We start from the raw sequence: 25,138 nt of genomic DNA on the forward strand, positions 1-25,138 counted from the left end.
GAACAGAACAGGAAAACACACCATAAGATGCTATAAAAAACACACAATGCATCACATAAAGAGTGTTTCTGTTGGTTAAATCCTCCTACCTGACAGTATGGAGGCAGATTTAAAGAGCTCGTGCAGATAACTGCTAGAGTTTCCCATCACGTCCAGCAGAATGGCAGTAAAGTCTGATAGAAACACACAGTTCAGAGGTTTTAATACAGACATGGGATCAGTTAGATTTAACATCTAGATCAGAGGATTCAAACTCATCTTAGTCCAGGTTCCACATTCAGCCCAGTTTGATCTCCAGTAAAATCACAGCATAATAACCTATAAATAACCACAACTCCTGATGGTTCCTTTGTTTTAGTGCAACAATGTTCACATTTAAGGAATTATCTTTTTACTAAACATCATGAACAACCTGAAATGTATGAAGAAAAGATCACAGAGTGTCTACAAAGGAACAAAACATTCAGTCACAGGTATCTGGAACTGAACCATCGAGGACTTTACTTTATGATCAAAATTATTAAAAAAAGACAAAAAGCAACAAAAACAAGATAAAATATTACAAAAATGAGACACAAAACAACAAAAAAATAAGACAAAAAACACAAGCAAGAAAAAAACGAGAAACAAAACGACAAAGACATGAGACATAACAAAAGTCAGACAAAAAAACACAAAAAACAACAAAACCATGACAAAATGTTACAAATAAAGTGAAACACAAAATGACAAAAATAAGACAAAAACACAAGCGAGACAAAAAGGAAACACAAAACGATAAAAACAAGAAACAAAACAGCAAAAACATGACAAAAACCAGACAAAAAAACAACAACAACAAGACAAAATATTACAAAAATGAGACACAAAATAACAAAAGAACAATGAACAATCTAGTATTTTACTTTATGATCCAAACAACTTGTCATGGTCTAGAAATTATTTTAAATTTATAGTTTTACTAATTTACAATCTGCAGTTTATGTCTTCTCTGATATTTTTAGATTTTGAGGGCTGGATTGGACCCTCTGGAGGATGGCTTTTGGCCCGCGGGCCTCATGTTGGACACCCCTCGTATAGACCTTCTTACCGGTCAAATCGTTGGTTTCGTTGGTGACACAGTAGCAGAATCTTCTCCTGAACTTGTTGCTTTCTATACTTCTGATACTGGAAACTAGAAAAAACACACAGTAGAGTCAGTTCAGAGAGCAAAGAGTGTTTATGGGAGTGAAAGTTTCATATAATAGAACAAAAAACAGCTTCTGGACATCTGGTGACTGGAGCTTAAAGTCTTGTTTACCTGAAATAGTTGGCATACATGCAGCTAAAGCTAATTAATGAGAATTGTATAACATTTTCATAAAAGAAAGGCTGTGTTTAATTTAAAATCTTCCAATATCAGTGCACAGATCCACTTATTTACACCTTATTTTAATGAAACCCAAGCAGAAGCATTGCTCACTACACACCCACACCACCAGATGGCAGCAGCGACCAGGTTTTAAAGGTACTGACAGGACACTGAACTGCAGCAGAGCCTCTAACTGTGTGTAATTATTGACTGTTGGTGGTTTTATTGAAGGAAGGGGTTTTCAAAGAGAGAATATTTACTGTTGTAGACCAACAGGGTGAGTTTGTGCAGAGCCAGAGAGCTGTAAGACGTCACGCTGAGCAGAGAGAAAAGCTGCCGAGAGCCTGAAACAGCAGGAAACACAGTTACAAACGGGGAATTACAGCTCACTATGTCATAATAGCTCCACAGATTTAACTCTAATAGTCCATGACATGTGGTGAGGACACAGACAGAACAGTTTCCAGTAGATCAGAATGACTGATTGGATCCACCAGAGGACAAACTTTTAATTATTGGTGCATGAAAACGGAAGAAAATGTTCATTTCCAGAGTCTGTGTTGGACTCATTAAGGCTAAATTGACCTCAAATGTTGCTAAATTTCAACATGAAGCAGTTCTGCACATCTACCATCAACATCTAGACCTCTATGAACATCTAGACCTCTATGAACATCTAGACCTCTATGAACATCTAGACCTCTATGAACATCTAGACCTCTATGAACATCTAGACCTCTATGAACATCTAGACCTCTATGAACATCTAGACCTCTATGAACATCTAGACCTCTATGAACTCCAACATCTAGACCTCTATGAACATCTAGACCTCTATGAACATCTAGACCTCTATGAACATCTAGACCTCTATGAACATCTAGACCTCTATGAACACCAACATCTAGACCTCTATGAACATCTAGACCTCTATGAACTCCAACATCTAGACCTCTATGAACTCAAGGTTCTGCTTCTTACCAGTGAGTCCACATCAACATTTAGTCTAAACATCTACAAACTGGAACCTTGTCTGGTTAAACTTTAACCCATCAGATTCTACTGATATTAGAGCCTCAAAAGTTGGAGAAATGTGGACCAAAGACTGGATTTTAGCAGAAATATGGATCCATCCATATATATATATATATACGCACTTACAAGAACTTTATAGAGAAACTATACCAACCTCGGTTGGAAATTTAGCACTTTCTTCCAATTTTCAAGGACCAATAATGAAGAATTTTTCTTCTGCTGGATCCATTCAATCATTTAAATCTGCTGGAAACTTTTCTGTCTGTGTTTTCACCAAACTTCATGGCTGTTGGAGTTTTATTTCTGGAGATACTGAACCATTAAAACAGCTTCATGGGTATTTTTTAAGGGTGAAAATACCAAAATTCATTGGTCCGTAACCAACAACAATCTTTAAAATTCAACCAAAATACTTTACAGAACTTAGATGATACAAACAGATTTTCTTGGCATATTGGACAGAAATCTTTACATTTTCTTGTAATTTCTGACCATTTGATGAAGAAAAATATCTGTTTTGGTGGTAAATTAAACCCCAATTAGCCTTTTTTGTTTTAAATTCTTATCATTTAGGTGCTAAAAACTCTAAAGTTCTTCTTTGCAGGATAAAATTCTGCATTTGAGTGAACTGGTCCTTTAATTTTTGACCTCTGCAGGAAGAAACGAGGAGCAGCTGTGGCTCAATCCCGACGAACATGAAAAGATTTACAGTCCAGAACTGATGGATATTATGACAACGTACCCGATTGGCTTGAATTTATTAAAGTATTGACGAGCGGAGTGAGATCGATGGCGGCCGGGTCGATGTGCTCTGCTGGGAGTTCTGGGAAATAGAACCAGAGGGAGAGAAGTCAACTGGTTTTAATCTCTATTCTGGAATCAGCAGCGTCAGCAGAACGGAGCCGGATAATTACTGGATGCAGCAAAATGACAAGAAAAAAAACACAAGAGGTGATTAAACCAAAGAAGCAGCAGTTATCTGGGGTCAGGATAACAGTTAGTCTCACATATCGAGCCCATATCGGCATTTTTACCATCATACGTTCTAAATACGAGCCACATGTGACAGAAAGGAGGGTTTTTCTGGAGCAGTTTGATTTAATTTACACTTTAAAGCTTCATAGTTCAAAGTATTTTACACATATCAGTCATGTGTTCATGGTACTTATGAGATTTTATGGAATTAGTTTGAGCTTCTAGTGCATAATGAAGGATTTTTAAAGGATTTTTTAAATATATTTTGAGATTAAAATAATGAAGATTTTGACTTTTTCATCAAACAAATACTCAAACTAATCAATTATCAATCAAAATAGCTGCCGATTAATTAAATACTAGCTGAAAATTAACCGATTATGAGGGATTTTCTCAACATTTTGAGATATTTTAGTAAAAAATGTGAACTATAACTAAAATCTGTGTTATTTTATGTCCATAATTAGCCATAAATCTGTGTATTTTGATGTAAATACAGATAATTAACCATGTTAGACATTCTGATGAGTCTTTTAACATGTTTTCTTCTAATATAAGAATTGAAAACCAACAAATACAAACAAGAAGCAACTCCAACAAGAAACATGAAGATTCTTTATCCACTTTATTGAACTTGTTAGAGCTGCAATGTACAATTATTTTCATGCTCGACTATTTTCTGCATCAATCAATTAGTTATTTAATTCAGAAAATGTCAGAAAATGGTGAAAAATGTGGATCAGTGGTTCCCAAAGTCCTAAAAAGTCTTGCTTTGTCCAAAAATATTCAGTTTTCTGTCATAGAGAAGGAAGAAAACAGATAATATTCACATTTAAGAAGCTCAAATAAGAGAATTTTGACTTTTTTCATCAAAAATGACTCAAACTAATCAATTACTAGAATTTATGGAATTTGGTTGAACTTTGGTGCATAATGACGGATTTTACAGGGATTTTCTGAATATTTTGAGATAATTGAGTAAAAAAAAGTGAACCATAACTAAAATATGTGTTATTTTACGTCAGTAATTAGCCATAAATCTGCATATTTTGGTGTAAATCCAGGTAAGGATCCATGTAAGACATTCTCATGAGTATTTTGATATTTTTTCATAGATTTATGGCTAATCATGGATGTAAAATACCACTTATTTTTGTTATAGTTCACATTTTTTTCAAAATATTCAGAAAATTCCTTTAGAAATTCTTCAATATGCACTAAAAGCTCATTCTAATTCCAAAAACTCTAGTAATTAACATGAACACACGACTGATCAATGTAAAATAAGTCACTAGAACAAGTAGTTTGAGTCATTTTTGATGAAAAAAAATCAAAATTCTCTAATTTGAGCTCCTTAAATGTGAACATTATCTGTTTTTCCCCCTCCTCTGTGACAGAAAACCGAATATTTTTGGAGAAAACTAGACTTTTTAGGACTTTGGGAACCACTGATCCACATTTTTCACCATTTTATGAATTAAATAACTAATTGATTGATGCAGAAAATAGTCGAGCATGAAAATAATCGTACATTGCAGCTCTAACAAGTTCAATAAAGTGGATAAAGAATCTTCATGTTTCTTGGTGGAGTTGCTTCTCCTTTGTATTTGTTGGTTTTTGACTCTTAAATTCAAAGTATATTGGTATGAATCCAGGTAAGGATCCATGTAAGACATTTCCTCATGAGTATTTTAATATTTTTTCTTCTAATTTAAGAGTCGAAAAACCAACAAATGGTGAAAAATATCAGTCTCCTAAAAAATCTTGTTTTCTCCAAAAATATTCAGTTTTCCATCATAGAGGTGGGAGAAAAATGAAAATATTCACATTTAAGAAGCTCAAATTAGAGAATTTGGATTTTTTTCATCAAACTAATCAATTATTAATCAAAATAGTTGGTGATTAATTAATTAGTAGCTGAAAATTAACAGATTAACGGTTGCAGCTCTACTTGTTCTGGTCATTTATGGTGAATTTTTTTTTTTTAATCACTCGTGTTTATGTTAAGTTTTTTTTTTTAAACTTCACAACTGAAGATTTTGTTGAGGAATCTTAACACTGAATGAAATTTTTACAATCTGTGATGATGATAAAACTGAATATTTGAATTTTTCACATTTTAATGCATTTAGCAGCTGAAATCTGAAATAAGAAGCAAAGAATGAGAATAAACAGAATAAATACCTGTAGATTCCAGAACGTTTCTTTTGTGCCTCTGCTGCTGCTGTCTGAGTCTGAAATCTGCACAAAAACACATTAAAAAGCTCAGAGTTTTGCTTTTTTCTACCTTCAAGATGACTGGTGCAGTTAACGAGAGAGCAAAATTTAATAAAAATCCCTGAAAATAACTCAGTTTCATCAAATTTGGACTTTCTTTGATTTTCTAAGACCAATAATTGTTCAGTATTTTCATTTTAGACAATTTAAGTGCTTCTGACCAGGATTCAGGTAATTTTGAGTGATTTTGAACAGTGTTTAAACTAACTATAACTATATTTTTGGTTAATTTGGGCATGTTTCAAGACATTTTTAGACAAGTTTTGACTACTTTTGGACAGTTTTCACTCATTTTGGACAAGTTTCAAGTTTAAACATCTAAAAGCTTGTCTGGTCAAACTTTCCACACATCAGATTCTACTGATGTTAGAGCTTCAACAGTTGGAAAAAGACTGAAATCCAAAGACTGGATTTCAGTAGAAACATGGATCCATCCATAGATAAACACTGACAGGACCTTTATGGAGACACTAGACCAGCCTGGGTTGGAAATTCAGCATTTTTTATATTTTCAAGGACCAGTGTTTCAGAATTTGTCCTCTGCTGGATCCATGTGAATTGTTTTGCTGTTTTTGGTACGTTGTGGTGCTGAAATATCACAATCATTAAACTAAAACGTCACAAGAAGCTGGTTTTCCCATTAATATAAAACAGTTTGAATGTGAACTACCTCGGCTGACGAGCAGAAGAAGGAAAACGGTAGAAACACCGATGATGAAGCAGAATCGTGGCTGCTGTGTGAACGTCCAGGAGGCTGCCATGGCCCTGCTGGGACACAACAGAGGAAACACAATAAAAAACGACATTTTCAGGTGTTTATGTTCTTTGAGGACCCTAAAAAACAATAATAGAGGATTTCTGGACATGTTTTGTCATTTTGTTTCGCTTTATTTGTTGATTTTTTCCCTCATTTTTGTTGTGTTTTTGTAATATTTTGGCTTGCTTTTGTTGTTTTTTTTTATCTTCTTTTTGTCGTCTCACGTTTTTGTCGTTTTGTGTTTCCTTTTAGTCCCGTTTGTGTCATTTGTCCATTGTTTTGTCACTTTGTAACTTTTTAGTCCAATTTTTTTGATTCTTTTTTATTTTGTTTCTCATTTTGTGTTTCTTTTTTGTCTCGTTTGTGTCGTTTACACATTTGTTTGTCGCTTTCTCTCATTTTGTAATATTTTGTGTTGTGTTTTGTCTTGTTTTTGTCTGACTTGTCGTTTGTCTCATGTTTTTGTTATTTTGTGTTTCCTTTTTGTCTCGTTTGTGTTGTCTTTTTTTGTTTGTTTCCTGCTTTTGTCATTTTTTGTCTCCTTTGTGTCATTTGTCCACTGTTTTGTCGCTTTGTAACTTTTTGGTCTAATTTTTTTTGACTCTTTTTTGTTATGTTTCTCATTTTGTGTTTCCTTTTTGTCTTGTTTGTGTCGTTTACTCATTTTTTGGTGCTTTCGGTCTCATTTTGTAATATTTTGTGTTGTTTTTTGTCTTTTTTTCGGAGGAGTAGTGTTGGATCTGAATTTAGAATCTGAAATGAAATTTTGCAGCAGCATTTTGGTGACAAAATGTCAAATACTCAAACTAAAATATGAGAAGATTTGAGATCTCAGAGATGATTTATGGCCAGATGGTATTTAAGATGAAGGCTGGGCTGTTTCTCTGTCACAAAACTGGACATAAATACTATTTTACACCCTTGGAATTGCTTTAAAAAGATAATAATTATGGCAGAGAAGTGGAATACCCTCAAACAAATGGAGCTAAAGCAGAGTTTGTAGCAGCAGAAAACAGGTTTTATTCAATATTATGAGTTCAACATAACTTAAAATATAGAAAAAATAAATAACATCCAAGCAAAACTAGCAAAATGTGACATTTTTTCTGGCTTATATCGTACAAAAGGTGCACTATGTAAAGGATTTAAGGGTTTGACAGCCTTTTAAAAATTATTTTCTGTGTTTCTCTGAATATTTACAGGGCTTTTCTGCACTTTTACATCAAATTAAATGGAATAAAACGAGGACAGGATCAACTTTTCTACCAATTTTCCTCTAATACATCTGTATTCTGATGCAATAAATAAATGATAAATGATATTCCTGTTTCCCTTCATGTAAATAAAGACTTTTTGAACATAAATTACAAAACAGCAACAAAGAAACACAAAACAACTGTAAAGAGACAGAAAACAACTGCGAAGAGACAAAAAGGAGAACTGCGGCAAAATACTGAATTCTTTATTATTTCTTCATATATTTTTGCACAAAAAGACAAAAAAAAACTGTGAAAAATCCATTTAGATCCATTTAGTCCTCAAACTTCAAGATTTTATTTGGTTTATCCATTTTTACAGTCTATGATGTTAAAACAACTAAATATTTGAATTTATTGGCAGCAAATTTTGAGATTTTCAAGCAGCTGTCAATAAATATTTGAATTTACTGACAGCAAATTGAGGTTTCAAAGCCATCTTTCAAGTAATTTTACAACCTAAAAAGCAAAACTGCAGCAAAATACTGAAAATTAAGGCACTTTGTACCAAATCTAAAAGTTTAAGATAAGTTATAAAAGTCTGACTTCAAAACTTAAGATTTTGTCTCAGAATTTTTTTGTTGAATGAGGCTCTGCATCTAGTTTGACACTGAATATTGGCATTCATGGCAGGAAACTGTCACATTTTAAATGCACAAAACAGCAAAAACTGAATCAAAATACTGATACTTTGCACCAAATCTAGAGAATTTACTGGGACATATGAAATTAGGCCTCAAAATTTAAGCTTTGTTTGGGAATTTTAGTGTTGAATGAGCCTTTTAATCCACTCTTACAGTCGACAACTTAAAAAGCCCAGAAAATTTGAATTTATTGGCAGCAAACTGTGAGGTTTTAAAGATTTTGGGGGAATTTACAACCTGAGAGGCAAAAACTGAATCAAAACACTGAAAATTAAGGCCTTTTTTTGGCACCAAATCTAAAAGTTTATCAAATTTTTTCCAAACCAGACCTCAAAACTTAAGTTTTCTTTGGGAATCTTAGTGCTAAATGAGGCTTTTAATGCATTTTTACAACCTGTGACAATAAAAAAACAAAATATTTGAATTTATTGGCAGAAAATGGTTGAGTTTTACAGACACAACTTGTCGGCTGTCTTTTAGGCGATTTTACAACAAAAAAAGCTTAAAAACTGAGTCAAAATACTGAATTTGAGCACTAAATCTAGAAAATTTACTGAGAAATATGAAATCAAGCCTCTATTTTGTTAATCTTAGTGTTGAACGAGGCTGTAAATCCATGTTTACAGTCAAGGACAACAAGAAAATGGAATATCTTAATGCATTGGCAGCAAATTGGGTTGTTTTAAAGACTCAACGTGAGGAAAAAACAAACAAAACAAACTAAATTAGGATTTTTTTTTGCACCAACTCTAAAAGTTACTGGAAAGTTCTGAAAACTTGCAGTATTTCAAGTGTTGAATGAAGCTCTACATCCACTGTCACTGAATACAAACTGATAATATTTGATTTTAATGGCAACAAATTGGAAAATGTCAAAATAATAAGAAGGAAAAGAAAAGAAATAATCAGCTTTGGGTTTTAAAGTGTCTCTTTTTGTTTCCAGGAACTACAAACTGGAGAGTTAATTCTCTAAAATGATGTTCTTGAACACAAAAATTTGGATTTAAATGTCCAGTTAGCTCAAAAAACAGCAACTTTCTGACATTCAGGACTAAAGCTCTGAACGTTTATCTTTTTAGAAGCTGAACCTGTTAAATCCTGATTTTATTTCTGCTCTGTTGTCCTAGAACAAACCAGTAATGCCAGTAGTTTACCTCCTAGAATAAACCAGTAAACCCAGTAGTTTACCTCCTAGAATAAACCAGTAAACCCAGTAATTTAGCTCCTAGAATAAACCAGTAAACCCAGTAGTTTACCTCCTAGAATAAACAAGTAAAGCCAGTAGTTTACCTCCTAGAATAAACCAGTAAACACAGTAGTTTACCTCCTAGAATAAACCAGTAAACCCAGTAGTTTACCTCCTAGAATAAGCCAGTAAAGTCAGTATTTAATCTCCTAGAATAAACCAGTAAAACCAGTGGTTTAGCTCCTAGAATAAACCAGTAAATCCAGTATTTAATCTCCTAGAATAAACCAGTAAAGCCAGTATTTAATCTCCTAGAATAAACCAGTAAATCCAGTGGTTTAGCTCCTAGAATAAACCAGTAAATCCAGTATTTAATCTCCTAGAATAAACCAGTAAATCCAGTATTTAATCTCCTAGAATAAACCAAAAAATCCAGTGGTTTAGCTCCTAGAATAAACCAGTAAATCCAGTATTTAATCTCCTAGAATAAACCAGTAAATCCAGTATTTAATCTCCTAGAATAAACCAGTAAAGCCAGTATTTAATCTCCTAGAATAAACCAGTAAATCCAGTGGTTTAGCTCCTAGAATAAACCAGTAAATCCAGTATTTAATCTCCTAGAATAAACCAATAAATCCAGTGGTTTAGCTCCTAGAATAAACCAATAAATCCAGTGGTTTAGCTCCTAGAATAAACCAGTAAATCCAGTGGTTTAGCTCCTAGAATAAACCAGTAAAACCAGTATTTACCTCCTAGAATAAACCAGTAAACCCAGTAGTTTACCTCCTAGAATAAACCAGTAAACCCAGTAGTTTACCTCCTAGAATAAACCAGTAAAGCCAGTGTTTATCTCCTAGAATAAACCAGTAAAGCCAGTGTTTATCTCCTAGAATAAACCAGTAAAACCAGTATTTACTTCCTAGAATAAACCAGTAAATCCAGTGGTTTAGCTCCTAGAATAAACCAGTAAAGCCAGTATTTACCTCCTAGAATAAACCAGTAAAACCAGTGGTTTACCTGCTGTATCTGGAGCAGCGCAGCATCAACCTGGTCCAGTGTGTCACACAGCGGTGGTCTGATAAGGACTAACCAACGTGTTTTCTCTCCTCTGGACAGCAGCGCTGGCAGCAGGACTCTGATCCTTCACCTGATCCACTGAAAGAAATGTCACACTGCAACCAGGAGCTCAGCTTGGATTAGAATCTCGTCCAGAAACCCTGAAGAACAAGGATTTGAAGCTGGAGAACCGGAATGTAAACAGTTAAACTTTATTTTTACCCTGATTAATGCTGATTACACACAAACAGACACCGCTGTGGACATCTGTTTGGCATTTTTGGGCGCACTGAGCATGCTCAGTAGTGTCTTTCTTGGTTGGACAAACGTGGACACATGAAGGGGTTTAAATAAAGTAAAAGTACTGTCCGTCCCGACATGGTGGATGTCACTGAACCAAATGAACCAATAAAAACAGTTGGAGTTCTGTGTGATTTCAGGAACTCAGGCAGGTGGAAGATGGTACAAACCAGGCGTGTCCAACATGAGGCCCGCGGGCCAAAAGCGGTCCTCCAGAGGGTCCAATCTGGCCTTCAAAGTGGAAAAATTGCAGAGAAGACATTAACTGCAGATTATAAATTAATAAAATTGTAAATTTAACATAATTTCTAGACCATGACAAGTTGCTTTGATCATAAAGAAAATACTAGATTGTTCATTGCTCTTTTGTCATTTGTCTCATGTTTTTTTCGTTTTGTGTTTCCTTTTTGTCTTGCTTGTGTTTCTTGTTTTATTTTTTCTATTTTCCATGTTTTGGTTATTTGTTGTTTTGTCTACTGTTTTGTCTTTTTTGTCTCGCTTGTGTTGTTTGTCTACTTTTTTGTCATTTTGTTTCTGGCTTTTGTCATTTTTTTGTCTTTTTTTGTCGTTTGTCCATTTTTTTGTTGCTTTGTAACTTTTTTGTCAAATTTTTTGTCTCTTTTTGTTTTGCTTCATGTCATTTGTCTCAGTTTTTGTTGTTTTGCGTCTCAGTGTTGTAACATTTTGTCTTATTTTGGTTGTTTTTGTCTTTTTTGTCTGACTTTAAATGTAAAAATTTTCAGAATCTATTTTTTTTTCACTAAAGCAAAGGAAAAATTGGGACTTGCGGTTATTTATAAGTTATTATGCTGTGATTTTACTGGTCCTGCCCATTTAAGATCAAATTGGGCTGAATGTGGAACCTGAACTAAAATGAGTTTGACACCCCTGGTATAAACGTAAAACAACCCCTTAGTCAATCCTTTCAGTGTTTTGGTTTCCCCTGTGTCGTCAGATCCAAGAACATCGACTCTGAGTTCGTCAAAACAACAGGAAATAGTATTTACTGGGTGAAACTCCAGTTCTAGCATGTAGGAAATAGCACATATTATTTTAGGGTTTAAAGGTTGTCCCTGCAAAAACTTTAAAGTCAAAATTCTTTTTTGCCATTATGCAGGGTGTCCCTAAATTCTAGACACAGGAAGTCTCATTAACTAGAATGTTTTTGCCTCCACAGATTAAATATGGCTTTGTCAAAAGAAGAAAGAGTTGAGCTGGTACTTAATAGGGTTAAGCTTGGGAGGTTAGCGTTAGTAGGATTAGGGTTAGTAGGGTTCAGGTTAGGCGTTTAGGGTAAAGGTTAAGGTTAGTATGGTTAGGGTTAGGGGGTTAGGGTAAAGGTTATTGTTAGGGAAGGGATTTTTGGGGCTAGCATGAATTTTAGCCATGATCAGTCCTTTAGTTTCTGATACATTTTGTCATTCAGAACGGGGTTTGTCCATGACGCTGCCCCTTTCTTTGAACTTTTTAACCACCTTCACCACTGTGGAAAAGCCAAGTGGAATCCTCCTTGGATGACATGCCTTAAATTCATCTGCTGTCTTTCCATGTGTCCATCCTTCATGTCCACTGAGGAGTACCAGTTCAACTCTTTCTCCTTTTGATAAAGCCATTTTAATGACATTTCCTGTGTGTCCAGACTTTAGGAACACCCTGTAGTTATATTAAAGTAAGGCCAAAAGTGCACAACCACAGTCAACTTCTTCTTCAAAAAAGGTCTGCATTCTCAGAAATGTAAGTAAATCAAAATAATTCAAGTTTTTAAATGTATTATTGTGAATTTTGTAAAAGTTTCGAGGGGAAATCTTCTGTTTTATGCTCAAAAAGCTGCTTTCAGTTAATGCTTACTTTAAATTTATCTTTATAAATGTCCCAATTCCCTTTAAATGTAGTTGCTTCCTTATAGTTTTCATAGTAATATTGGTTAGACTCACTCTTTAACCTGGCTCAGCGAGCAGGACACTTTTTACAGTGGAGCTAAATGGCCAAAATAAGCCGCTGCAGCGACATATGAGCCGTGGGGAAGATCAGTGAATAAGAGGAGTGAATGCGAGTCTTTAATGACGGGGGATCGGTGGCACTTTGGTCGCCTTGGCATTCACATCCAGACACATTCAGACACATTCAGACACATAGAGGCACACAGCGGTAACTGGCAGCAGAGGAAACGGGGCTGCAGAGGGCCTGGGAACAGAACCGAGGCCTCCAGGGAACAGATACACCGACTTTAAGCAAATAATTACAACGAGAGGGAAATTACACGAACTAATGAGTGAAAAATGAAGAGACTGTTATACACTCCCTCTGCGAGCCTTCGGTCTCATGTTCATTAAGACAGACATGGAAAACAGGATTTACATGACGCTGGGAAAAGGTTGTAAGAAAAAAGTAGGAAGGGCATAAAGATGAGCAACTTAAAAGAAAAAGGCTCAAGAAGGTTTGATGGAAATGTCTGCACTGATGGAAAATAAACTGTTGGTTAGTTTCTGCAGAGTTTCATTAGAAAAAAAATACCCGGAAGAAACAAAACAGCAACAAAGAGACACAAAACAACCACAAAGAGACACAAAACAAACACAGAGACATAAAACAACGACATAGAGACACAAAACAACCACAAAGAGACACAAAATAACCACAAATAGACCCAAAAGGACAAAAAGACACAAAACAACTACAAAGACAATAACGCAGTAAGTGACGTAAAAGCATCAAAAAATAAACACAATTTGACTAAAAATTGATATAAAACAATCACAAAGAATCCCAAAATGACCACAAAGCAAAAACAGACACAAGTAATAACAAGGAGATGCAAAATGTCGACACAGTTATTGTGAAGAAGATGCAAAACAACAACTGAAAAAAGACACACAAACGATGGAGCCTGATGTTTTTACATTTACAATCATTTATAATTAGCAGCATAAAGGACTAGTTTGTTTGAACACTTTGGTTTATTTCATTTTTTTTTAAATTTGAGGTTTAAAATCAAGACACAACGGACGCACAGCCATTTTCAGTTCAATACTTTATTAATAACTGGTGCAATTGAAAAGACAAAAAATAAAAAAATCAAGTAAGAATACATTTGCATATTATATCATCGAAACCAAATGTTCAAAGTGGTCTAATACAGAATAGAAATGGCGAGTTTGTTTTATTTTTTCAAACTGGAATGAGAAAAATGACGCACAGCTCTGAAGGCCACGAGTGTAAAGTTGTCCAAATTTCCCTTAAATGAAACTTAAGAACAACAAAACTGTTTCTGACCCAAAAAAGCTGCTGCCAGACAACGAGCACGAAGCTGGACATGATATCTGTGGAGAGACACTCGGTTTTAGTTGTCTTTTGTTTTGTTTTGTGAATATTTCCCCTCCTTCAGTCTACAGGTTTAGTTTCTATCACAGCATCAGGACAGGGCTGACAGGTCTTTGGCACTTTTCAAGTAGATTCTGGCAGTAAGGAGAAAACCGAACTGAAACTTTTAGATTCTGTTAAAGAAGTAAAAAGTTGTGATTCAAAATCCCAAATGGTAGCTAAGGCGTCTTTAGATTGTGGGAGATGAAAGGTGCTCAGTAGATTGAAAAAGTTTCCCAGATTTTCTGTATTTTTGGCCACACTGAGCATGCTCAGTAGCATCTTTCTTGGATGGACAAACCTGCACACATCAACGGGGTTAAATAAAGTAACAATACTGTATGTCCAGACTTTTAGATGTTACTGAATCAAATAAACCGATAAAAAGAGTAATTTTGCAGGTTTGTGAGTCAAGTTCTACTAAGTGTTTGATTTCAGGAACTCAGGCAGATGGAAGATGGTAGAGACGTAAAACCACCACTTTGTCCGTCCTTTAAAGCCTTTTGGTTTCCTCTATGTTGTCAGATCCAAGAACATCAACTCAAGAGCATCCAGAACATCAGGAAATAGCATTTACTGGGTGAAAGTCTAGTTGTAGAATGTAGAAAATAGTAAATATTATTATTTTAGGGTTTAAAAGTTGTCCCTGCAAAAACTTTAAAGTCAAAGTTCTTTTTTGTTGATGCTACTGAACCAAATGAATCAATAAAAACAGGACTTTTACTGGAACTTGGGCTGGTGGAAGACGGTATAGACGTAAAACAACCCCTAACGAGAAAACCGAGCTAACCTGCACACATGAACGGGGTTAGATAAAGTAATAATACTGTACATCCAGACAGAACTTGGGCAGGTGGAAGATGGTATGAATGTAAAACAACCCCGTGGTCGATCCTTTCAGTTTGTCAGATCCAAGAACATTAACTCAGAGTTCACCAAAACAACAGGAAATAGTGTTTACTGGGTGAAACTCCAGTTCTAGCATGTAGGAAAGAGAACATAGTGCATGAATGGTGAATTTTAGCTGGAGAGGAGAACATCTGGAGGGCAAAAACATTGTCCTAGCATTTCTGTTCTTAGAGTTTAACTGATTGGCATCAACAGGTTTTTCAGGTCCACAAAAGAGGTTCTACAGGGTGATTCTTGCAGTTGAAACATGGACAAAGGTTCCTATGAGTTCCTGGAGTGGAAAATGGCCTGTTTTCAGAATTTTACTCCACATTTTCTGATTATGTCTAAACTGTGCTGCAGTTTTTTTGTTTGGTTTTATTTTGTATGTGATGAAAACTTGACAAACTGAGGGGAGTCAAATGGAAAGCTCTAGAAATGCACAAACTTACACCAACATTAGAAGGGACTGATTCGTCACTATTTGCTGTTTTTACCTCCACCATTGAAGTAGAACATCATAAACTTCTTTACTGACAAACCCGACACGTTGTGGTGCTAAACTCTGGCAGCAGCGGCTGTTTTTAATCTAAATCAAGTGGGGTTTTTTTCTAACAATTAAAAACCAACGGTGGAGACAGAACTTCATATGTGGCACAGAACGAGAGTAAAGGACGTTGTGGGTTTTTCTAAATATGGCCTGTTAGTCATCTTCACTTTGATGACCTGCCAAGCTTGTCATGCTACAAAATGTAAAGTATCTATGTAAAAAGATGAGCTCTAAATGAGAATTGATGATTAAATCTAAACACAATCTGTCCTTGAAAATGTGAATTTTGGATTGAGGGCTGACGGCACTATGAGTAGGAGTTTAACTGCAAAACTTGTGTAAACCCTTTAACTTTCACCCCCTTTTTCTAAAAATACTAAAAGCTTGGAAGCATTTTGTGTTTTGCAGCACATAGTGAGCGCTTCTATGAAGACAGAAAAGTCGTATGTGTCTTTAAATCGTGAGGTTTTGTGCTTTCAGTCGATACTTTGTTTTTCTTTCTTTCACTTTAAATTTCGGCTACGTGCAAACACTTGTGGAAATATTGTGCTTACCCAGATGAGAATTCAGAGTGGAAAAGCTTATATGCACTGAAATCTGCAAGAGTTTTAATAATGCAAACTTCTCATCAGGCAAAGAGGGAGAATCTTCGGAGCTTGCAGATTTCGGCGGGCCTCCTTTTGCTTTGTTGGTGCTTTTTAAGTCCTGCAGACAGAGACTTTACCTCCCGACAGCCGCTGCTTCCTGCTTCAGGATGGAAGCTGTTTGGCAGATTAAAGGCAGCCGTCCACACAGATATCACCGACAGCTTCGTGCAGCATTTCGGCAGCCGTAGCGAGAAAAGCGTGACCGAAACTGAAAGAGTAAACATTGAAAATAAGGGTACTGTAAAAGGCCAAGGCACAAATAATTCGTAGCAATCAAAATGTCCGTAAAATTACAGGTTATGTAGAATGTGCCAGTCAGTGCATTGCTTGGTCTGCAGTTACAGTGAGAACAACCAACGGAACAAATCACAGCAAGCACTACTGCCCTCTGGACTACATGGACGCCATAAAGTGCTCCTTTTCATTCAGAATCGATCACAAAGAAGAGAAACTCAATGACAAACGAACAGCTGTGGGTGTTTCAGATACATACATGCTTCAGATTATGGCTTCAAGAGACGAGAAAGATTCGGATTCAAGCCGTGAAGTGTTTAGAAGCTGACATGTGGTCGTATATTTCTTCATATTCCTGCAAGATTACAATGTGTGAGTGACTGCTACACAAGTTAAACCAATTTTGTCCCTATAAAGCGTCACAAATACTGATTCTAGAGGTGAGTCCAACAAAACTGTCAAAACTCTGAATGCAACACAGTTTGTAGTTGTTTTTTTTTTTTTTTTTTTAAAGAAACTGCAGAAAAACTGGAGATTTAAAGACTTTTGGGGGCTGAAGCCAAATTACTGAGTGCAAATATTGAGGAACTGGGTTGGTGCAAGACCAGAAAAACGACCAAATCATTGGAGAATGTAACACCGCAATTAAAAAATGACCAACAAACAACCCCACTGAAATACTAAATGGCATAATAGCATTCAAAATAGTATTCAAACCCATTATTTCACCTGTTTGTGGACACAGCAGTCACTTTGTTTTGGGAAATTGCACCAAAGACAACGTGAAAAGAAAAACTGATTGTCAAATAAACAGATAAAGGGTTAATTCCAACAAATAAGACCCATTTTTGTGCTACAAAAGACCAAAAAAACAAACAAACACCTGTACAGGTACAGTTTTCAAATTTTGTGAAAGAAATGACTCAAATTGAATGTAAATGTCCATTAAAATCACTGAAACTGGCTCAGAAAACATCATCGCATGAGCTTTTTCCATTCTTTAACCTGGTCAGTGGGACTAATGGTGAGTTTTGATTTGCAACCCTTCATGGGAAATGTCCATAATAAGGAACTGATTCCGCAAAATCAGACGACAAAGACAAAAATATCGGGAAAGTAAATGATTAAATCCTCCAGTGAGCTGATTAAAACCTCTTCAACAAGCCTCAAGGCGCTAAATAATAAAATATAAGACTAAAAGTTGAGGCTGAGTTGCTCAAAAATCATGCGAAGTTGGAATTGGATCAACTAAACGGCTTTTTAAAGTTTTGATTTATTCATCAGAACACAGAATAGTCTTCAACTGAACTGAAAATCTCTTAAGCTTTGAAGTTTTTCAGCTGGTTGTAGATTTTAAAATCTCTGAAAAATGGTTCCAAATATTCTAAACTTAAAGCTACATAATATTTTCACAGTATTGTAATCAAATTTTTGCTGTCCGGATGCAACATAAAACTTTTTGCTTGATTTCCTCGAGTTCTTTTTAAAAGTTCTGTCTGAAGTTGGGTTTTTAAAGCTACTGGCAGCAACATCAGGAGAACAACCATCAATAAACTGCCAGCGCCGAACCAAAGATACTCAACTAACAATCAGACTTCATCCTTATTTTTCTTTAGATCTACAGAATAATTTGGATTAACTACAAACATAGTTGAGAAGTGAATCTTAGGTTGATTTTTAGTGAATTTACCAACAAACCAAACTCTTAAAAAGCCAAAAAGTCAAACAAATTCCATTTTTCTTTCTTAAAACTGGTGAAAAGCAGCTAAAACCTTGTTTTCCAGTAAAAAGCTTCTTTGCATCGAACATATATTGGAATTTAGTCAGTTTACCATCTGTTTGTGTTGGAGTGGTTTCAGAAAAAGACGTCACTGAAGAAAGTTTGGGAAATAAAATATCACTGCAATAGAGCTGCAACGATTAATCGATTAGTTGAACATGAGTTTAATGACTAATTAATCGGTTGGAGAAGGTTTTTACTTTAAAAAAAAAGTCAAAATTCTATGATTGCAGTTTCTTAAATGTGAGTATTTTCCAGTTTCTTTCCTTCTTAGTGACAATAAACTGAATATCTTTGGACAAATCAAGGAATTGATCAACATTTTTCACCATCAACTAATCGATTAATTATAAAAATAATCATTAGTTGCAGCTCTATGTTGGAATAACGTTTGGCCACAAACCTTCACCAATAAACAACATTATGTTCATACAAAACACAAAAAAAAGTCACAAAACCCATGGAATTAAGTTAAGAAATACTTTTCTTTGTAAGAACTTTTGCTAGTTTTGATCACCGAATGTTGTCTTAAATTCTAAATATTGCGTCTGACTGCAGTTTTTCAGGAATTTATTTTCATTTGTTTCAGTAAATTCCCGTAATAAGAGTGAATTTGGATCAAAATCAGGTGAAATAATCCACTTGAAATTAACAAAAATAAACTTTATGGCTAAATTACAGACAGAATGACTTGTTAAAATAAAGCTTAATGAGCCGTCGATGGATTCATCAACGGAGGTTTTGTTTTTTTCCTCTTTTGAGTTCCTGAGAAGAACAACTTCTAATAATAATAATAATAATAATAATAATAATAATAATAATAATAATAATAATAACAACCGGTTTTTACTGTAATAAATCTGAAAATATTCCCATTTATTCTTTAACTGCTTCTGTTTTTGTGAACTTCAGTGTCTTGGAAGACCTTTCTTTTCAGTTTAAATTTACAAAATGATAAAGTTTTAACAGTAATTTGCCATTTACTATGAATATGCTGTTATATACTGTAGTTGTTTCCAGTGATAATCTTAAACCGATACATGCCGGTAAATTTAGAAAGGAAGTGGTATAAGCTTGAAATTTTGATTTTGGAAGCAAAGTGATAAATGTGGAACTTGATGTGCAAGGCAACAGAAACACTGGTGTTTAAAGGAACTCAGACATAAACTCGAATCAAACCGACTGAGAACAGAAATGTCTGAACACTAAACGAACAAACAAAGAAGCGAAAACCTCACAAACTTTACATTTCTGTGCAGCTAAAATCAGGTCAATGAGCCAAAAGCACCACGAAAGCTACAAAACTGCTATTTTTTTACAAAAGCGAAACCGCGCTAGTTTGAAAATAAATAAATAAATAAACAAGACGATGCACCACAGAAAGAAACGGAGCTCACATTCATAAATCGTGTGGTTGGTGTTTGGTGACGTGAAGTGAAACACTAAATAGAGAATGATGGAGTCATTCTGAGTGATGCTTCTTGCTTCAGAGGCACAATGAATGGACGTCTACAGGGATATATCATCGGTTTATCTACATGTGGTGCTGCCATCGCAAGATCGTTTGTCTTTATAATTCAATGGCTTCCAGGAGCAGAAGGTAAATAGCTGGAATACAATAAGATAAATAGATAATAATCATAATAATAAGGGTTTGGTTCACCTCGTTGGTTTTTACAGACGGTCGCCGCCACACCAGGCTTCAACGTGAGCTAAAAACAGAGTTGTGGCGCTCGTTTTACCCGTCTGGGAGCGCCAGGTGGGTGGAGTTGGTCGTTAAAGCTGCAGTGTCCAGGTGGATTGTTTGAATAGTATGTTCTCATTCAACTAAATTCTCATTGGTCGAGGAGTTCCCACGATTAACCCATCATTTTGGTTACAAATCCTGAAAAAACACAACTCGGAGGAGGTCGGGGTGGATGGATGGTCAGGATAGGTTTCTTTCAACCAGGCCCGCCACCATTCCCTGACTTTAAAAGATAATTCTGAATTATTTCAAGCTGTATTTCCCATTATAAGACCTATGTGGTGCTTATTATGGTTTTAAATCTTATTTTACTTTATCTTATTTCATTGGATGGGGAGGTTGTAGTGTCCAGGTTGATTGGTTGGTTAGTCTGTCCTCATTTGAGCAAATTCTCATTGGATGGACAATCTCCAGTGCTGCTTTCAGGAGGAGAAAAGCACTCCATTAATATGTTTCCAGGGTTAATCGATTATTTTTTGGTGGCGGATGTTAAGTTTAAGTAAAACACAATGAGCCAAATAGACAAAAAAACTACTAGGATGAGGTCGGGGTAGATAGATGGGTCAGGATAGGTTTCTTTAAATCATGACTGCCACCATTCCCTGACTTTAAAGGATAATTCTGTATTATTTCAAGCTGTACTTACCATTATAAAACCTATTAAGTGCTTGTTATGCTTAAATCTTATTTTACTTTATCTTATTTCATTGGGCAGGTAGGTTGTAGTGTCCAAGTTGACTGCTTGGTTACCATGTTGCCATTTGATCAAATTCTCATTGGATGGACAATCTCCACTGCTAATTTCAGTAGGAGAAAAACACTACATAAATATGTTTCCAGGACTGATCTATAATTTTTTTGGATGGGATGTGAAGTTTAAGTAAAGCGTGATGTGCCAAATACATAAAAACCTACTCAGAGGTGGTCATGGTGGATGGATGGGTCAACATAGTTTCTTTCATCCATGACTGCCACCATTCCCAGACTTTAAAAGATAATTCTGGATTATTTCAAGATGTATTTCCCATTATGAGACCTATGTGGTGTTTATTATGCTCTTAAATCTTATTTTCCTTTATCTTATTCTACTGGGTAGGAAAGTTGTATTGTCCAGGTCGACTGGTTGGTTACTGCGTTGTCATTTGACCCAGTTCACCAGAGTTACTTTCATAAGGAGAAAAGCACTCCACCAACATGTTTCCAGGGTTAATCTATTATTTTTTGGGTGGGATATTAAGCTTAAGTAAAACACATTGCGTCAAATACATAAAGAAAACTACAAGGAGGAGGTCGGGGTGGATGGATGGGTCAACATGGGTTCCTTTCAACCATGACCGCCACCATTCCCAGACCTTAAAAGGTAATTCTGGATTATTTTTAGCCATCTTTATTCTCATTAATGAACTCAAAACACCAATAAATCTAGTGTCAACTTTGCAGACAACGCATTAATGTTTGATCAACACATCTTATTGCACATTGTCCCGTCTAAACTATACAGGGTTGCAGTTTAATTCCAGTTTATTTTGACACATTTCTCACTGATGAAGCCTGGTGTGGAAACCTGTCTGCAAACTTCAACCTGAAGGTGCTTGAACATGCTATAACTGTGTGATAATAATCATAATAATTCTTGTGTGTAGATATAGTTGGTTGTCAGATATTACATTCAGTATCAGTGTCATCCTAAATCTAAGGTAGAAAAAAGCAGCTTAGGCTTATATGTGATCGTCTGTAAAGCTTTTTTATTTGCAGTATGTGGTCAGTTGTGGCTTTGTTGTGTTTCGTTTTTAAAAATATCTTTCACCGGAAACCTTCACTCACTCGCCAGTGTGTCTTCACCAGTTTGTTTTGATGAAAATTAAAATATTAATTGGTATAAAGATGTGTTGTTGGACAGCTGTAAAGGTTTTTTGTAAATTTAAGGCTGGATTGTGTTTAGAACTGAAGGCTTACAGCAGATTTTTGATGAGCTAACTGACTGAGACGAGTAATTTGTGGCTAAATTCCCTTAATTTCTCTACTTAATTAGCATTTTAATTACCCTCATTCTTAAATCAGTTTACTGCCAAATAACTGGACAGGTTTGTCGAAACATAATCATTTTAATTGCACAGTTCCTTTTCATTTTTTAGGGAAATCAATGACTGAATTTCTCTTTTTATGGAGCGGAAAGAAGCAGAATTGATTATTAGGAAATAAAAAATGAAGCGCTGTAGAGCTGGTTATCTCTGTTGGAGAGTAGAAATCACGTTAATGCTTGTATTTTCTATTTGACTTTATATTAAAGAACTTTTCGTTCAAATTTAAACTACACCTAAATACTGATTTTTTTTATGGTTTTATGGTTCCACTGAGTTGCTACAGAACATATGTCTGTGTAGATTCTCAGTCATCCAGTTGATCCTGAGAGCTTCAGTGGGAGACAACCAGGCTTCTTTTAAGGTTCTTCTGCAACACTATTATCAGGTATTTATAATGCAGTCCTGAGGTCCCTCCCCGGGCAGTTTTATCACCACAAACACCTCGAGTTGTGTGATTCGGGGGTTATAACTGAGAAAACCTCTTGGGTCAGCGGTGGAATGTCTATGAAAGAACCCCAGTTGTCTTCTACTGATTCAGCAAGGATTAGCACGATAAAATGTGTAGAATAAAACATAAAATGACAGTAAAATGAAAGGAAAATCTAAAATATAGGCTAAAAACTCTCCCAGTACCAATACTTGCGATTAAATATGTGATGGATTTCTGGTATTTGTAATAATTAATGAAGAATTCTGTCACGCTTGCAAACAAAAAACAAGTTTATGGTTACAAATATCAACCAATCGGAAGGGACTGAGAAGATTATTACAGCTAATAAAGACAATAAAATGAAGTATGCAGGTCAGTTAACTGTATATTCAGAATTCAAGTTGGATATAATTGTGCACACTGTACTTATTATCCTTTTAAACTGGGATTTATGCAATATTATTCAAGAGAAATCCCATCAAGAAGAATGGATTTACAATTTAACAACCATCTGTGGTGTTTATGCAAAAACTGCCGTAGATTTACTGGTTTATTTAAAGAAGAAATGTGCATAAAATACATGTTAAACAAACTGTTTTCTTGCAAGTGTAGGTACTGGGACAAACACATCCTGTTTAATTTAACGTTGATATCTTATTAGTTCTTAACTTCAGCCACTATTTTCTGTGAATTTCTGTAAACTGTGAGTTCTTTTCAAGCGATGCTCAGCAGACTCGGTCTATATCCCTGAATTCATGTGCCAACAAAGCAGCAGAGATTTAGTGTTTCGAATTATCACCGTTTTTCTTTTTCAAGTGGAGAGTCTGAATGCATAAAGTGGTGATGTAAAAGAGCACAGTGGTGTGAAAACGAAACAACGAGAGCTGGTCCTCCTTCGAGGAATACGGTGAAACACGACCGCCAGCGACTAACCAGTGTTTCGTTCCCCAAACCTCTCCTTCTCTGTCGCATTCACACAAACACACACTCGGCAAACAACACAAAGAGACAGGAGACTTTTGGTTCCAGTGTCAGCCTCTAACGTCACCCCTAGAATGGTGCATCATCATGCAAACCATGCAAGAAACAATGGAAATGTATTCATATAAAAAAATAAGTGTTACAAAATGGCATAGCAAGTATATGTATCCATTCAATCTCTTTTTCCGTTTCCTGATATCCTGAACTTTGCAGTGTCTACACTAAAAATCGCATGCGTCACATGCAGTGCGGTTGGCTTTGCAGCAATAAAGCTTTGGGTGTATATAGTATGTATATTCATGTTCTTTTTTACGTCAGCTAAGTTTCTGCGAAGAGTGCGCTGTACAGAATTTTACTTTACAAACGGTCTGCTTTCCCTTTTTTCTGGGCAGTCTCAGTGCCATGGCTCTGTCTGGACCGCCGTCGGTTGATGAGACTTGCGGCCTCCGAAGGTCGGTGAACTCCCTCGTGACCTTGCAGCATCGAGGCGGATAAGAGCCGCCCTTCCCCCTAAAGGTTCGGTTCGGAGGTTTGGCTTTGACCCAGTGATTTGGGCTTAGAGGCATGGGTTGGATTTAAGGTCTGAGTCGTGGATTTAACAGATGAACACGCTTCCTCTCAGGGCGGCGTGTTCCAGACGGCGTCCCCGAATCCCTCCCCGGTGGAGGAGAGCGGCAGCGGGCCCCCGCTGGGCGTGAAGGGGTCCGTGTCCGTGTCCGTCTCACCCTCTGCCAGGTAGCTCGGCCGGGGTCTCGTCCAGCTGGCGTCCCCGGTAGCCACCCCGGCCCCCATCGACAGGCCAACCCCTTCCTCGCCCTCCCGCTCCCCGGAGATGCTGAAGCCGCTTGGCGAGCGCTCCAGCTCCTCGTGGTTCACCGACAGCATGGAGAGCGGCGAGTCGGCCCCCCGCCCCCCTGTGGTCCTGCCCAGCCCCACCGACAGGTCCTGCAGTGAGCTGATGGGCAGCACCGTGGGACGCTCGGTGTAGGTGGGGATGGCGCCTGGAGCTTGGTGGAGGTGCGACGGCGGCGGGTGGTGATCTGGAGGTACCGGGCCTCCTCCGACCAGCCCAGGACCCTCCCTGCCTCCCTGTCCCCGGCCGTAAAATGGGTTCACCTTACTGACAGGCACCTGGAACGACATGTGCGGGAACGCCTCGGCGTAGTTGAAGAAAACCCGTCGGATCCCACCGTTCCCCGTAGGATCGCAGGTCTCCAGGGTCATCTGGGCGCCACCGGCAGAGTCCACCTGCAGGTGCTCAGTGTGCTGGATGTGCATGTCCACCAGGAAGTCCAACTTCTTCTCCATGTCCTCCACCTGAGACAGAGATGATTTATACACAACAGACTGATCAGCTGATTCTAATTGATTTAAACATGGAAAATCTGAATAAGGGAAAGCAAGAAATTAACAGTTTTTGATCCTTTTGAATAATTTTACAGATTATTGTGTTTTGTGAATTGCAGACATTATCTAGTCAGTATGATTGATCGTTAAATCTGCAGGAGAAAAGCACTACATTAATATGTTTCCAGGGTTAATCTATTATTTTTGATGGCAGATGTTAAGTTTTAGTAAAGCATGATGTTCCAAATACAAA

General features: G+C 36.5%; 2 protein-coding genes across 4 annotated transcripts in view; both read right to left on the reverse strand.

Moving 5' to 3' along the window:
* LOC118469179 (HERV-H LTR-associating protein 1) overlaps nucleotides 1-10,749 on the reverse strand; it is a 32,344-nt gene extending 21,595 nt beyond the window's left edge. The window contains exons 1-7 of one of the 2 annotated variants that reach the window (XM_055014088.1): nucleotides 10,499-10,749; nucleotides 6,309-6,403; nucleotides 5,546-5,602; nucleotides 3,129-3,209; nucleotides 1,612-1,695; nucleotides 1,091-1,174; nucleotides 90-173 (exon numbers count right to left, since the gene is read on the reverse strand). In XM_055014088.1, the coding sequence (XP_054870063.1) occupies nucleotides 90-173; nucleotides 1,091-1,174; nucleotides 1,612-1,695; nucleotides 3,129-3,209; nucleotides 5,546-5,602; nucleotides 6,309-6,403; nucleotides 10,499-10,524 (511 nt within the window). In that variant the 5' untranslated portion in view covers nucleotides 10,525-10,749. Of the gene's footprint in view, nucleotides 1-89; nucleotides 174-1,090; nucleotides 1,175-1,611; nucleotides 1,696-3,128; nucleotides 3,210-5,545; nucleotides 5,603-6,308; nucleotides 6,407-10,498 lie in introns of both variants that reach the window. The other variant, XM_055014087.1, reaches the window with a different exon arrangement.
* Nucleotides 10,750-13,851: 3,102 nt separating this feature from the next.
* kcnq3 (potassium voltage-gated channel, KQT-like subfamily, member 3) overlaps nucleotides 13,852-25,138 on the reverse strand; it is a 135,793-nt gene continuing 124,506 nt past the window's right edge. For both annotated transcript variants that reach the window (XM_023294401.3, XM_055014856.1), the window contains one exon: nucleotides 13,852-24,855. In XM_023294401.3, coding sequence (XP_023150169.1) covers nucleotides 24,157-24,855 — 699 coding nt within the window. In that variant the 3' untranslated portion in view covers nucleotides 13,852-24,156. The remainder of the gene's footprint in view (nucleotides 24,856-25,138) is intronic.

Source organism: Amphiprion ocellaris, chromosome 10 (assembly GCF_022539595.1).
Source record: "Amphiprion ocellaris isolate individual 3 ecotype Okinawa chromosome 10, ASM2253959v1, whole genome shotgun sequence".
Taxonomy (NCBI): Eukaryota; Metazoa; Chordata; class Actinopteri; family Pomacentridae; genus Amphiprion; species Amphiprion ocellaris.